This window comes from Arvicola amphibius, unplaced genomic scaffold (assembly GCF_903992535.2).
Source record: "Arvicola amphibius unplaced genomic scaffold, mArvAmp1.2, whole genome shotgun sequence".
Taxonomy (NCBI): domain Eukaryota; kingdom Metazoa; phylum Chordata; class Mammalia; order Rodentia; family Cricetidae; genus Arvicola; species Arvicola amphibius.
The window spans coordinates 283631-299705 of NW_024582315.1; the positions used below are offsets into that span (position 1 = coordinate 283631).

The 16075-nt window shown below is 40.1% G+C and overlaps 1 protein-coding gene across 1 annotated transcript in view; it reads left to right on the forward strand.

Annotated features, from left to right (window-relative positions):
• Nucleotides 1-307: 307 nt before the first annotated feature.
• Nucleotides 308-16075, forward strand: part of LOC119805807 (probable ATP-dependent RNA helicase DDX60) — a gene marked incomplete at its 3' end in the record, with an annotated part of 67811 nt that continues 52043 nt past the window's right edge. Inside the window, exons 1-7 of the mRNA XM_038317610.1 lie at nt 308-433; nt 1143-1265; nt 10365-10466; nt 10627-10693; nt 11065-11254; nt 12691-13032; nt 15140-15256. Coding sequence (XP_038173538.1) covers nt 10463-10466; nt 10627-10693; nt 11065-11254; nt 12691-13032; nt 15140-15256 — 720 coding nt within the window. The remainder of the gene's footprint in view (nt 434-1142; nt 1266-10364; nt 10467-10626; nt 10694-11064; nt 11255-12690; nt 13033-15139; nt 15257-16075) is intronic.

Sequence of the window (16075 nt, forward strand, 5' to 3'; positions counted from 1 at the left end):
GTAAGAAACTCAAGGATTCTCAAGTTTCTTGCTGCCCCCACTTTAGTGTCTTTAGCATACCTGTGGGAGCAGAGGAGAGCAGAACACCTGGTGTTCTGCTTCTTTGGCCTCTCCACTGTTGCTTGGAAGTCCTCATATTTCTCTGTGAGGGTTCCTTCCACAGTTACCTCAAAAATCCCAAAGCCTCAGTTTTCCCCGTCTGACAATTCTGACTTTATAGAAGGATGCTAAAAGCTACATTTCCCTAGTCCGCTTCTCCAGTTGGATTTGTGATGAGTGGAAATCGAAACTTAAGGCTTCTGAGCGCAGAATGGAAACTGAAACTATTCTTCAGGCAGCCTGGGTGGCTTGGAAGCTTCCGGGAGCGTCTGTCCTCTGGATTCCGTGCTCTGAGTTCCTGCCGAGCAGTCTGGCTGCTCTCAGCAGGCAGCAGGTCCAGGTTCTGGGTCTGGGGGTCTGGGTTTGGGGAGGGGGGAGAGCGGCCGGGGGTGGTGAATGCTTCTGGGCGCGCCAGGGGCTGGCAGCACTCACCAAGGTCAGAGGTGTCTAGAAGGAGGGGCTTCGTGCTGCGAGGCTGAGGGGGACAGGACTAGGACCCGCCTACCCCAGAAGCCAGAGCCCAGTGGGCAGCTAAGGAACGGATGTTCATGATGAGGAAGGATGGAGGACAAAGACATGGGACTCAGAGTCTTGAACTCTTGTCGTCATAATGGGGCATCTCGGGGAGGAATCAATAAGTAGGAACATCTGATGTGTGCACAGTCAATAGAAGTCGGGCATTGGCATCAGCGGTCTTTCTCCTGGGTGCAGAATTGGGAGCCCTATCCCAAACTTTCTGAGCTGGAAGCTGAATGTGAACAAGAACCCAGATGAATTCCAGGCCCTCTTAAATTTCAGTGGCTAAAACAATTTCTGCTTTACTGCAATAATCTCCCATCCTCTAGCATGCTTCCTTTATAAAGGCAATCCTCCTGTGCAGCCCGGCACTTAGGAGTCCAGTCCTCCTGCCTCAGTCTCCCTGTTCTGTTCACCTAAGATTTAACGTACTCATGTGCAAGGAACAGCTATTAGTTTTCTGTTTCCACATAACTAACTAGCACACTCTTGATGGCTTTAAACAAAACGAATGTATTATTTTACAGATCCTGGGCAGGCTCCGGCTAACCGCTTTCGCACAACCTGGTGTCGCACCTGCTTGAACGGAAGGTCTCCTCCAGGGCTGAGCAATTCTGCCAGACCCTGGGCGCTCATTCTGGCTGCTTGACGTCAGTAAGAGGAGTGGCGCTCCCTGTTTTCTTGCTAGTTATTGAATGCCAGTCGGTGATTCAGTGTCTAAAACTACATTATCGCTCCTCACCAGTGGCAGTGCCTTCCAAGCATATAGGGGACTTTCTGTGTTATCTGTAGCCTAGTTGCTAGAGAGTCTGTCCTGTTAAGAAGGGTGGTGGGGGCTCGGCGGTGGTGGCACATGCCTTTAATCCTAGCACTTGGGACACAGAGGCAGGAGGATCTCGGTTTGTGGCCAACCTGGTCTATAAGAGGTAGTTCCAGGTACAGAGAAACGTTTCTCAAAAAGCCAAAACCAACAAACCAAACAAAAACAAAAAAAAGAACAACAACAAGAAGAGTGATTAACAGAAGGAAGGAAGTTCTACAAGGCAGTATAGCAAAGAGGCAGAGGCTTGGTGACATCTTAAAATCTGACCCACTGGGAGTGAATCACCTCTTCTTCAGGCAAATTTTTGTTGTGTTGCTGCTGCTGTTGATTTTTATTTGTTTGTTTGCTTTTTTGGGTGTTTTGAGACATGGTTTCTGTTTGTAGCTTTGGAGCCTACTCTGGAACTTGTTCTGTAGAGCAGGAGAGCCTTGAACCCACAGAAATTCTTTTGCCTCTGCCTCCTGAGGCTGAGGACTGGGATTAAAAGGTCTGCACCACCATTACCTGGCTCTTCATGCATTTTATAGAAACTCAGTCTTCTGTCAGCAGTTCCAACATTCTATTCCAATGCCCATGATTTCCTTTACTTTTCTGCATCTCTTTCCCTCCTCTCCCTTTCTCTCTTTTCCTCATTCCCCCCACTTTCTTCCTCTTATTATTTTATTCACGATTTCTCCAGGCATAATACAAATATAATCGTGACAATGCTGAGTTTAGATGATATGCCTTTTGAATTTCTTCTCTCCCATTACAATTTATAGGACAGGAATTACATGTGTAGTGTCTTGTAGACACCTCCCAATTCTTGTTGTGTCATTAATATGTCTCTGTTTTCTTCATGACCTGTAAATTAGTCATTATCGCTAGAGTCCTGATCAAATTCTGGGTTGGCTTTCTGGGGGAGAAAGGGTGGTAGGTTACTCACATCTGTCTGGGTGCAGACATTGGCCTCTATATGTGTTCTACTTTTATCAGGATCTGTTTCTGCCCTGGGAGTTGTAAAATTGTGGTACACTACTGATCCCCCTGTTTATTAGCTGGGTCACTTTTAGGGAAGAGACTGTCCCTTAGAGTGCTTAGTGACTTAATGATATAATCCTTTTCAGAAAGACAGTTGAACAACTTAGTTTTAGAAATTGATTTTGATACATTATCTTTAGATACTGTCTCTATTTACTTTGTGGAGGAGAAGGCAGTTAGCATCCTTCCTCCCTTTTTTTTCTAGCGTCCTTTAACAATCCTCTCGATTCGTTTGCCCTCTCTACAGTAAATCAAGATCTCGGATGTTTTGCAGGATTTTGTGATGATTCTTGTGCTTTGTTTCCAGAGTGAGTTAAAAGTGAAAAACCAGTATATAGTTTTCAGATTTTTTAAAATTGTGTTCGTGGTGTGTGTGTGTGTGTAGGTGTGTGTGTGTGTGTGATGTATGTGTATGTGCGTGTGTTTGTGTGTGTGTGCATGGCATGTGTGTGCATAGTATGTGTGTGTGTGTGTTTGTGTGTTATTTGGGGATGTGCATGTGAATGCAAGTGTCCTAGGAGGCAGAGACATTGGATCCCCTGGAGTTGGAGTTACAGGCACTTCTCAGTGTCTGTGCTGCGGAACAAAACTCGGGTCCTCTACAATAGCAGTGCACAGTCTTGATTAGCATGTCATCTGTCTTTTTTCTAGCTCCTACATACATATTTCTTAAAGGCACAGTGTGCCTGTGGGGAACAACTTGCAGGCTTGCAGAACTGTGTACTCTTCCTGTATCCTGCAGGTCTCAAGAATGGAGTACAGATCATAGGGCTGTGTTCCAGGCATGCACCTTCACTCACTAAGTAATTTTTATTAGCCCAATTATGGAAATATTATTCATTATAGATGCAATCTTCTTGTTTGACTGGAAAATGGAGTTTTGTATCTTTGTGGCTACCACTGGAAGTAGACTTGCTGCATTTAAACTACGTGCATAGCTCCACTGAATCTTTTATCTTGTATAGTTTCTGTTTTCTGAGTATTCTCTTGTCCATTTCCCTACTTCCTTTAAAAAATTATAATTCAAGATCTGAAGTTGCTGAAATTTTTCAATTTTTAAAGACAAATCATATCTTTTTGCATTCTCAATGAACTGAAAGTCATGTTTGATGCAGAATTCTGGTTTTATGACATTTTCTTTTAGAAATTAGAACATGTATTTTTTTCCTCAAAAAAAATCCACCAATATTGCTTACTTTTATTCTCTTGATTGACCCACCAGGAATACTTAAAACAAATATTTTTATACCTATTTATACAAATATTTATGTATTTGTTTTTCAAGGTAGAGTTTCTCTGTAGCTTTGGAGCCTGTTCTGGAACTAGCTCTTGTAGACCAGGCCTTGAGCACACAGAGATCCACCTGCCTCTGCCTACCAAGTGCTGGGATTAAAGGTGTGTACCGCCACTGCCCAGCTACCTGTTTATATATTTCTATAGGGTGATACATAGAGAAAGTAAATAAATTGTGTAACTTAAAGCAGTACAGTATGTTTGCCAATAAGACTTAAAACTGTGGCTGGAGAGATGGTTTAAAGGTTAAGAGACTGTTCTTCCAGAGGACCTGAGTTCAATTCCGAACAACTGCATGGTGCCTCACAACCATCTGTAATAAGATCTGGTGCCCTCTTCTGACATCCAGGGATGCATGCATGCAGAACACTGTATACATAATTAAATAGATCTTTTTCTTTTAAAGGGGGACTTAATACCTAAGTGTTCTATCAGCAGTGTGGATATCTCTGTCCATTTCATTTTTTGTTTTGTTTTTTGTTATCGTTTTTCTTGTTATTTTTGTTGTTTGTTTGTCTTTTTTCCTCAACACTTGGTGAAGCTTTTCAACTGATTTTTTTAAAGCTCAGTTCTAACAACAAATAATACTTAGAAACTACATACTTTACCACTTGACCAATTTTATTTCCATCCTAAACTTTAGTTCCCTAATCTCTCATTTGTTTCCATAATATTTTCCACTATTTTTAATCTGTTTTTTCACTTCTATCATCTAAGAATTTTCCATATTTTAATCCTCAGATGATTAACTCTGGGGAGGGTCACTTTTATGTTTCCTTTATTGGAGGTTCTTTTTGATCCCATGTTGTAGAAGAGAACATACACATGCATGTTACTGGCAGCTTGCCATGTACAAATTACTGTTAAAGTCTTGCACGGTCTGAGTTAATGCTCCATCCCGGGTAATTCCTGGAGGAGTACAGGGTTGATACTTGTAGACACTAACTAGATTCAGTGTTCCAAGAGGGCCTGTAGTAGTGGGGCCAGAGTGAGCTCTGGGATGATTGTCTGGCTTGGACTGAGGTCTGATTCTAGGAAAAGCCAATTATATTGCTTTGTCAGTTACTAAGCTTCCTGCACAACCCTAATGGCTGGTGTAAGTCTTTTGTCATTCACAGTTCTGGTCATCACCACATATAAACAAACAAACAAACAAACAAATAATAACTGCATCTAACAAACAACAAACAAGCAAATACAGCTCTAATAAGTATTTCTTTTCCAAATTACTTTTTATAAAATGCTTCTCCTTATTGGTTTATTTTGTATTCTTCTTTTTAGTCTTTGTAATCTCTGTCTGTTGACTTTCTACAGAATCTGTCCCTGTGAGATAAACCTTGAAACTAGGTATCAACCACAGGACAGGCAGAATTAAACTTGGGAGTGCAGTCCCAGTGGATAGGCAAAGAGCCATCCACACATTTTAGATGTTAAAAATTGAAAAAAATAAAAGGGGTTTTGTTGGTGACTTCTCAACATTTGTTGTAATCCCCCTCCCTGCCAAAGTGGTATTAGGTCAGACAAACCAGGACTGATGTCATCGCAGTATCAGGGACAGTGGGAACGAAATTATCAGATGGTCAGTCAGCAATGTCTTCACGGAAAATCATCCATAGACAAGAACAGGGTACAGGGATTGTTAGAATAGAAATTTTTAACCACTTTGAAATTGACAGGAGAAGAGTGACCAGTTTTCACGGGAATTGTTAACAATTCTTTTCATAAGGCCACAAGTCCAGATAGTTTGTAAAATTTTTTTTCTGGTGCAAACAAAAAAGAGAGAGTTTTTTTTTTCAATTTCTTTTAAATTTTTATCGCCTGGCTTCTAGTTCTTAAAGCCATCAGGGAAGTTTTTCTGCTATCAGGGAAGCCTTCCCACTGTTTTCGCTTTTACTTATGACTGGATGCAGGTGTCATTGCTCACAGTGGAATGAAGGGCACGTGTGGATGGATATAGGGGTCATTGCTCACAATGGAGGATGAAGGGTAAGTAAGTGTGGATGGATGCAGGGGTCATTGCTCACAGTGGAATGAAGGGCATGGGTGGATGGATACCCACACTTTCTCCTTCCTGCAAGCATGTTTGAATTCAATTTCCTAGATAGTGATCTGTATATACATGTTATTAACACCATAGAATATATGCACTGCATGCCTTGCTTGTTCTGAGTGGACTCCCCTGTTCAGGCAGTATTTGGAGGAGTATAGGGTTGATACTGAACTTTGATATTGAGAAAACAGTGCCATACAAGATGGAGTTAACAAGAGAGGGGCACACATCACAAGAATCAGAAGTGTGGTTGACTTCCTAGTCAGAGTGCTGGCCTGAGCTCTGGGTTGATTGCCTGTGTTTGCTCTTCCTATAAGGCCTGCTGACTAGAGATGAGTTGGAAGGCAGATTGCTCTTTGGACGATCTCCTCCTATCTCTCCTCACATCACTGCCTCTCTTTTCATTTATTTATTTTTTAAACAATGAAAACAAACTATGTTTTTTCATTATACATATCAATCCAAGTTCTCATTCCCTCCCTTCCTCCCATTTCCTCCACATACCCTCCCACCCCACCCCATCCAATCCTCAGGAGGGTTAGGCCTTCCCTACTATATTTAGGGCTGAGCAAGATATCCATCCAAAGAGAATAGGCTCCTAAAAAGCCAGTATATGAAGGAGGGATAAATCCTGGTGCCACTGTCAGTGGCACTACTTCTGCCACAGCCATGCAACTGTCACCCACATTCAGAGGGACTAGTTTGGTTCCTTCACAATCTGGCTGGAGTTGGTGAGCTCCCATTAGCTCAGGTAAGCTGTTTCAATGGGTGTCCCCAAAATGGTCTTGACCTCTTTGCTTATATTCTCATTCCTCCCATCTTCAACTGGACATTGGGAGCTCAGCCTCTGCTTCCATCCGTTGCTGGATGAAGGTTCTGTGGTATACTTAAGATATTCATCAGTCTGAATACAGGACAAGTCAAGATCAGGACCCCCTCTCTTCTACTGCTTAGGGTCTTAGATAGGGTCATCCTTGTGGATTCCTGGGAATTTCTCTAGAGCCAGGTTTCTGCTAACCCTATAATGTTTCCCTCAATCAAGATATCTCTTTCCTTGCTCTCATCTTTGTCCTTCTTCCATCTTGACTATCCCATTCACTCAAGTTCTCCTCACCCTTCCCCTTCTCACATCCTTTTCCCCTTCCACCCTCCCTTCTCCCACAACCCCCATGCTCCCAGTTTTGTCAGGAAATCTTGTCTGTTTCCATATTCCAGGCAGATCTATATGTTTTTCTTAGGGTTCACATTATAACTTAGCTTCTCTAGGATTATGAACTATAGGCTCAATATCCATTGTTTATAGCTAGTATCCACTTATGAGTGAGTACATACCATATTCATCTTTTTGTGTCTGGGTTACCTCCCTGAAGATGCTGCCTCTCTTAATGAAGCCTAACTTTCATATTCAACTTTTATGTTAATTAGTTTTTATGGTAACAGACAAAATGAGTGTAGTATCCAGATTAACATCTGGAGATTACAGTAGGCTCATTTTACTGTTTGGTATTGTCTATTTATGGTATTGAGGATTGAAGCCAAGGTATCACACATGATAGTAAGTGCTCTATCCTTAACCAAGCTACATCCTTAATCTTAAAATTATTTTATTGAAAACTAGAATCTTGCTGCTTTACTTCTGATTAGTTAAGCATTTAGTGTGTGTGTGTGTGTGTTAGTGTGTGTGTGTGTGTGATTTTATGTATGATGCATGCTTTTGCATGAGTGTATCCATGTGCCTCTGCACATTCATTTGGATGACCAAGGAGGCTATTGAGTGTTTTCTGCCACTGCTATTTAGGCAGTCACCTCATTCTTTGCCATATAGAACAGACCACAGAATCTCCAAACTCATCATGCAGTGCCATATTCCTGTGTCCTAAGGAACATGATGCTGATTTTTCTCCCTGGATTGCCATGCCTTATCTTCCCCAGCAGGCTTCAGTAGTTCATTTTCTTCATACCCTACTCTTGTACCTCTGAGTAAAAGGATCTGATTTTGCCTTTATTAAAAAGCTTTTTGTTTCCCTGTGCCTTTACTGTTGACACATTCAATAAACCACGCCATCATGCTTGATTTAGTTTCCTCAGCATCCCTACCAGGGAGTGAGGACCTGCTTTGAATACACTTGAGTACACTGTGAGCAGCTATGGGGTGAGCGCTACAAGGTTCTGCAAACATCCAGTAACTGAGTGAATTAAGAGACCATGCTTACACATCTGACCAAGTGATTCTTTTTCTTCTTTTTTTTATTACTTTATAAATAATACTAACCAAATTCCCACTTCCTTCCCTCCTCCCATTTCCCTCCAGCTCCCAGACACCCCCTCCAGTCCTAAGAGAGGGCAAAGCAGCCTGTCCTATGGGAAGTCCAAGGCCCCTTTCACTACATCCAGGCTTAGGAAGGTATGCATCCAAATAGAATAGGGTCCCACAAAAGGCAGTGCATGGAGTCGAGACAAATCCCAGTGCCATTGTTATTGGCCCCTCAGTCTGCTCCAATTGTCAACTACATTTAGAGTGTCCATTTTGATCCCATGTTTGTCCATTCCCAGTCCAACTGGAGTTGGTGAGCTTCCTTTAGCTCAATCACATTGTCTCAGTAGGTGGACCAACCCCTCGTGGTCCCGACTTCCTTGCTCATATTCTTCCTTCTTCTGCTCTTCAACTAGACCTTGGGAGCTCAGTCCAGTGCTCCGATGTGGGTCTCTGTCTCTGTCTCTGTCTCCATCTGTCCCAGGACGAAGGTTCCATGGTGATATTCAAAATAGTCATCAGTGTGACTACGGGTTAAGTCCAGTTCAGGCACCCTCTCCTCCACTGCCCAGGGTCCTAGCTGGGGACATTCCCATGGACTCCTAATAACCCCTCCAGAGCCAAGCCTCTTGCCAACCCCAAATGGCTCCCTCAATTAAGATATCTCCTTCCCCACTCCCTTATCTGTTCTTCCTCCATCTCAACAATCCCACTCCCCCAAGTTCTCCCCAACCCTCCCCTTCTTCCCCCTCTCTCCCCGACTCCAGGAAAAAGTTGGGAGCATGGGGGCAGGGTGGGCAAAGGGGAAGGACCAAGTGATTCTTAAGTTCCCGGGCCACAGTCATCCCTTCTTGTTGTAGGAGCTGCAGGCTGCTTCCCGCCGCCCAGCTCCCGGCCGCCGGCTAGCTTTACCCAAAATAATTACACGGAAACTATTCATTTAAACCTGGCCCTTTAGTTCCAGCCTCTTATTGGATAATTCTCACATCTTGATTAACCCATTTTTAATAATCTGTGTAGCACCATGAGAATCTACATTACTGGCCTATGGTAAGTTGCAAACCAGTCAAATTTAGGTGGACCACACATGAGTTCATGACCTTTGCTTGACTTGTGTTCTTATTCCAAGATTCTGGCATCAGAGAATGGCCTAATAATCTACTGTGCGGCATGAATTGCAATTTGTGTGTGTGTGTGTGTGTGTGTGTGTGTGTGTGAGTGAGTGATTGCATGTGTGATGCATGATTTTGCGTGAGTGCATCTATGTGTTATTGTACATTTATTTGGAGGACCAAGGAGGCTATTGAGTGTGTGCTGCTGTTAGTCTTCCTTTTTATTTCCTTGAGACAGGATCTACTGCTAAACTAGGAGCCTGCTATTTTGCCTAGACTCACTAGTCAGTGGGCTCCTGGTGGCTGCCTGTCTCCATTCCCTAATGAGAAATAATATGCAGTCAAGTCTGAGTTTTTACATGGGTCCTGGAGATTTGAACTCAGTTTCTCGTGTTTTTGTAGCAAGCACTTTTACTTTATAAACATCTGTCATCCCTGAAGTAGAATCTTCATAGTCTCCCTTGACAGCCCACTCCCCTGCTGTTCTCTGCCCATATTGGATTTGTTGTCAAATGATGTCATACTTACCTTTAACATCCATCAAACAAACTCACACCTGTCCAGATATTACCTTGAAGTCACATTAGACTGTAATTTTATCAAGCTTCCAGCATTGCTTTGCCAAGCCACAGCTTTTTCTCTCTCTGCTGACAAGAACTTGACTCCCACTGATGTACAGTGCTGGAGTAATCTTTCCAAGATGCAAAGCCGTCACATCTCCTTAAAATCCTTATTGACTAACTATGCCACATGCTTGAGTGATCTGCATGCTTCTCACACCCTCTCTCAACAGCAAACACTTTCTCCCACTCTCCACTCCAGCCTCCTGGTTCCTGAAGGAACCTGGTTCCACCTCCATCCCTTCATGCCACAGGCCATTGCATGTTACATGTGGAGATGAGCTGCTTGTCTCTGTCTGGACCCTCTCCTGCCCCCGCTTTGTTTAATCCTTTAGAACTTTCCTTAGGCATTGTTTCTTTAGGGAATGTCTCATTTCTTTGACTTGGTCACGTTAGTGATTTCTATTGTATATATGATTATATCATTAATGGTTGACTTCTTTACTTTTATTCCCTGAGAACAGACCACATGTTGATTGTGCTCATTCTTGTGTCCCTGCTACTCAATGTTTTGTTGGAAAGATTCAGGACATTTCTGCTGACAGGAAAGTTGATCAGTTTTTCTCTTTCTTTGCAGATTTGCCATCTCCTTTATAATGACCATTTAGAGGAGACAAAGTAAAGGATAATTGCATAATTAATATTTCTCAATTAAGGTTGGAGATAGCAGCAAGAATGGGTAATTTTAAATTCAAAATATTATTTATAGCATTATAATATACATGCTTCATAGATTAAACAGTTAAATAGCTATATTACTGCTTCTTATTTCTCAAATAATAACTGTGAGCTCCCTTAAAAAGACTGACTAAAAAAATCCATCTTATTTCTATTTTTAGAGGAACGTTACACAGGAATTTTAGAGGAAATGTCAAAATTAATCTTGGAAAATATGCCAAAGGCTGAGTAAGTATTTTTGTAGTACCAAGAGTTTTGAAATCATGTGTAATATTCCTCTTTCCTCTAGAGATATTTGACTTTATATGGTAATGTTGATGTGTACCTGCATATATATGTGTGTGTGTGTGTGTGTGTGTGTGTGTGTGTGTGTGTGTGTGTGTGTGAAAGAGAGAGAGAGAGAGAGAGAGAGAGAGAGAGAGAGAGAGAGAAAGAGAGAGAGAGAGAATATTCATTACATACATGATAGAAGTATATGTAATTATATGCAAATATGTATTCAGCACTTTAGGTTGTTAATGACAATGAAATAACAACTGTACTGTTTGGGGGTATTATGTTATCCATATGAGCTTTGTTCTAACACTTTTCTTTTTTAGCTATTCCAGTTTATTCAATGATTTTGTTGAATCTGAGTTTTTTCTGATTGACGGAGACTCCTTACTTATCACGTGTGTATGTGAGAAGTCGCTTAAGCCTGGGCAGAGTCTTCATTTCTTCTACTTGGTTGAGCGCTACCTGCTGGATGTCATTGGCAAAGGAGGGCATTTTGCCATAGTTTTCTTCAAGGTAACAAAGACTGCCTGAGCTTTTTATCCTCTGAAGACTGAAACCAGAGTTCATTTAAATGATTAGTTAGAGACAAGGAATTTTGTCGCTGAAGCTGGCCTTGAACTTATGATGCCCTTGCTTCTGCTTCCCAAGTAAAAGGATTTCAGGTGTGCACCATCACCCCTTGCTATAATTAAAAATGTTTTTTATAAGATTTTATAAACGTTTTCACCAGTGACTGCAGAGCAAAATACATTTTTAAAAGTTCAGAAAATGAGATGGAGCCCAAGGCAAGGAGGTTCAAAGTTGGAAGCCACCCGAGCCTCACTTAGTGATTTGATGAGTAGTTTAGCCAACTTGGAAAGACCTTAAAAGAAAAAAATCTAGAAATGCAATTTAGTGATAGAAGACTTGCCTAGTGTGTGCAAGGTTGTGGGCTCAATCTCCAGAAGAAAAAATAAACAAAACAAAACAAAGTCAAACAATTTAAAGGGAAGAGGAGAAGAAAGCAATTGCCTAGCATTGCAGTGTTCTGGAATGAGCACAGTTAGATTGTTTGTAATGTGTAGTAATGGGAAACTTTAGTGGCCAGAGTCCCAAGAGTTGGTGAACTTCTGAGCAGTGGCCCCACTGACCTCAGTTTTACTTCTCCAACTCTGAGAAATACTTTGACTTCAAAACTCAGCAGGCAACTTATTTGAATACACTGTTAGGTGTATCTGAGCCCACGTGAACTCACTAATCCTATTTTGCTGTTGTGTGCTCTGTTATGAATAATGATGAGGGAATATCATATTTGGTGTAATTAATAAAATTTTGATAAACTCAAATACAGGTATATTTACTGCTACTATATCCCCCTTTTCCTATATTCAGGGCAGCTAATGCTATACTCAGGGATTCTCGTGTGGATGTTCAATCAGTTTGCAGCTCATGATACTATATATTTCTGAGCATTTCTGACCAGCACCATTTTGTTCAAGGAACCAGGGTTCTGCTCTATGTTTACAATTGTTTTCACTGATTTTAATCTACTAAGAAAAACCCTTGTTGTTTAAGAAATGTCATTGCATCTAGAATTATTCTTTAGAATAACATGTTCCTGTTAAGCTCCCAATTCCAGAAAATTTATAATTACAAATTATTATTTTCATAGTTATTTTTGTCCTTTGTCTTCTTGAGGTGAGGTTGCACAGGAGAATGATTAAAAGACCGGAAGACAAAGAGTAATGAACTCTGGGTTCTATGGGCTTGCTTACTCTTAGGTTCAAAATGTGACTTATAACATACATTTGTGATATAGAAAAATTCCAGGGTCAATTTACTGACTAAAGGACATAAAAAAAAAAACAACCCTTCTATACCATGTTCCTTCAATGGCCTTAATGATATATGTTAAATGCCTGAACTAGCAAAAAACTTGTCAAATACTGTTCTTTGTCTCCTCCTCACAGGATGCTGAATATGCATACTTCAGTGTCCCTGGACTTCTTACACTGAGAACTGCTTTAATTACACACCTTCAGAAGAATACAGCCATTGATGTTTGGACTGAATTTTCTGGATGCTTGTCAGAAGAGTGGCGTATTACCTTAAGTCAGAGTTGCCCTTATTTCTTGATTCTTGCTGATGAAGGCCTGAACAACCAGCAGACACACCTTTTCAACTTTTTAGTCATTCAGTCTTGGGCAGCAAAGGTCAACATCGCGCTCTTCTCAGGGCAAACATCTGACATCATCCGTCTTTATGCATATTTTATGCAAAGCTCATATTCAAAGCAGCTGTTTTTCAAGCAGGTAATATATATATATATATATATATATATATATAAAAACAATTTTCTAGAACTGTATAAACAGTTCTAAGTTAATTCAGAAGATAAGGCTGAGTGGTTAAGAATGCTTGCTAGTTTTGTACCCCTGCCTGGTCATTCATAACTGCCTATAACTCCAGTCCAAAGGAATTTGACACCTCTGGTCTATGTGTATACTGCACTTACATGAACATACCTACATAACTACATATATGCATGTATACATACAGAGAGACAGGCAGATACATATACATACACGCAAAACTAAAAATGAAATAAATTTTTAAAAAATAGCTATCTTGATTCAATATTGACTCTACCCATAATATAGAATCTATTCTAGTTTTAACAGGATAATACATAGGTTAATAATAATGATAATTAATAGTGATAACATATAGTAATTTGCTAATTAGTTCTTGTTGTATAATAGTTCTTAACACTTACAAATTATTTATATTTTAACATTCACAAAAGTCCCATGAGGCACGCTTAAGAATCATCTATAGCCAGTTGGTAGTGGTGCATGCCTTTAAAACCAGTACTTGGGAGTCAGAGGCTGGTCGATCTCTGTGAGTTTTTGGCCAGCCTGGTCTACAAGAGCTAGTTTCAGGATAGACTCCAAAAGCAACAGAGAAACCCTGTCTCAAAACAAACAAAAAACAAACAAAAAAAGGAATCATCTATATTTAAAGATGATGAAATGGATGCTTGGATATGTAGCTTGTTTAAAAACATCAGCAAATGAGTAGTACAAGAGAGTGTAGAGTTTATTAGAAGTGGTCCCCTGTATGTCCCCTTTGTCCTCTAGCACCGTGTGGTGTGTGAAATCCAAGTTATTTAAGACCAGAAAGACATGAAATTGGAGTCTAAAGTATGTCTCTAATGCTAAGATCCACTAGTAAAATAATACATTATATGGATGCCTTTAATTAGAACACACTGGAGCAGGATAAAGAAAGTGATGTCGTCGTAAACAACTTCAGCCAATAACTCAATGGCTTTTCCAACAATCAGAATTTAAATTCCATGATGATTTTATTCCACCTGTATTGGTATATTTGAAAACTAATATTTTGAATTTTTTCAGAATAAAGCACATTTACTAACTTAATAAATAAATATAGTTTGCCTATTTTTCACTAGGTGAGGTGAGTTCTACATATGAATATCATCCCATAGCTCAACAAAGTAAGTTTAGAACCAATTAGCATATGTGCCTCTTTGAGAATTGCATCATGCTAATTATCACACATTTGCATATATGCAAATAGGTTTATTTTGCTTTGTTAGGATTCCTATCACTAAAATGTTCCTAACCCTAAATGCCAGCTGAGGAGAAACAGGCCTGGGGTTTATTTTTACATTCAGGGCAAATATTAAATATTGAGTTTATGTTGTGGCTCTTTCTTTTTGTGGGCTGTGTCCCACTGTGTAGCTCATGTTGGTCTGGAACTCACAAAGCTACAACTCCTCTGCACCCATGGGTGCCGGGATTAAAGGCATGCGCGACCACACCTAGTCCAAGTTCATAGCGTTCTGTTGATATCAGTTTCTGAACCTGAGAACCCTTACAAATATTCTGCCTAGAACACATTTTAATGCAGGATTTTATTTATAAAATAATTTATGCCCCAATTTACTGAAATTCACCTTAAAGAAATGTTTTTACATTAACTGATTTGAGGAGTACTTAGAATTTAAAATACAATGAAATATAGCTTATGGCTCCATTTGTAGATTAGTGGAAATGCCATTGAAACTGTTGGCAATGACTGTTTCCAGTACTGCAGATGCCTAGGGGGAGAGGATTCTAATAGGTGCTTGGTTGAAATGTGTCATAGTGAAACACACTGAATTTGTATCATTTGTATCTTCGTGGAACTGCTAAAATCAGGTGATATATTGCCAGGTGAGATAACCAAGTATTGCCTGGAAGTGTTTCCAAGCCTTGCTGACCATCCTCTATCACAGCAGGGTAGATTTTAAACACAGGACTGCATTGTAATATGACTATTTCTTCATTTTCTGAGTTCTGTAGCTGAAAAACAATGATGTATTATGACAATTTATAATATTTTGTTTTGCAGTTTGAGAGAGAGATTACGATGGGTTACAAAACCTTGATTAAACAGTTAGAAAAATATAGAGACCTGGATTTAACAACTCTATTTGGAGATTTGACATTCAATAATATGGTGGAAAAGGTAATAGGACTTGAAAAAAAACCCACTTTTTAGTTGAACTTTATTTTTAATATGTGTGTGTATGTGTAGGTCTGAGTACAACTCTGTGTATCACTTCTAATTTTTTATATTGTTTGAGACCAGCAAACTTCTATTATTTCTCTAGTCTAACGGATATACTAACAGGTCTCTTGAGGCAGTGGAGATTGGGAGAGATACTAGTAATAGTTCCCCTATTCCTGGTTTAAGAAGAAATGTTTCTATTTCTTTCTGTTAAGTAGGACTAAGATAAAGATGTGTCTAGACTCTGATGTAATGAAGATGACCCTGAGCTTCTCCTATTGTCTAGACCATGAATACGGTAGTGTAAGTATACCACAGTACAGTTGTTTTGACCCTAGTTTTATTTTTGTCATGATGTATTTGCACATTTTTTAATATTTCATTCTGGTATCCATATACTTCATCATGGTGTAGGGTTTTGTTATTATGGTCTTGGGTTCTGTTTGCTCTATTTCCTGTTTAATTTTTGCCTTGCTTGGCATCAGTGATAGTTTAATGTAAGTTCAGTCTCTTTACTCTTTTGCATTTATTTGTAGCATTATATGTGCTTACAGAAAAGAATGTTCAGGCTTTATTTTTAGTATTCTGAAATCCTGTTTAAACCAGAGGAATTATCCAATTTGTGATAATTTTGTAAATGTTTCTGCCTGAAACTTGGCACATATTTGTCAGGATGGTTTCTTAGTCACTTTACCTGTGACGTGGATCTGATGTATTTAGGGCTACTGTGAAATAGGTTTCTGTCTCAGTGTCTCTTCTGCCTTTAGTTTTGTTTTG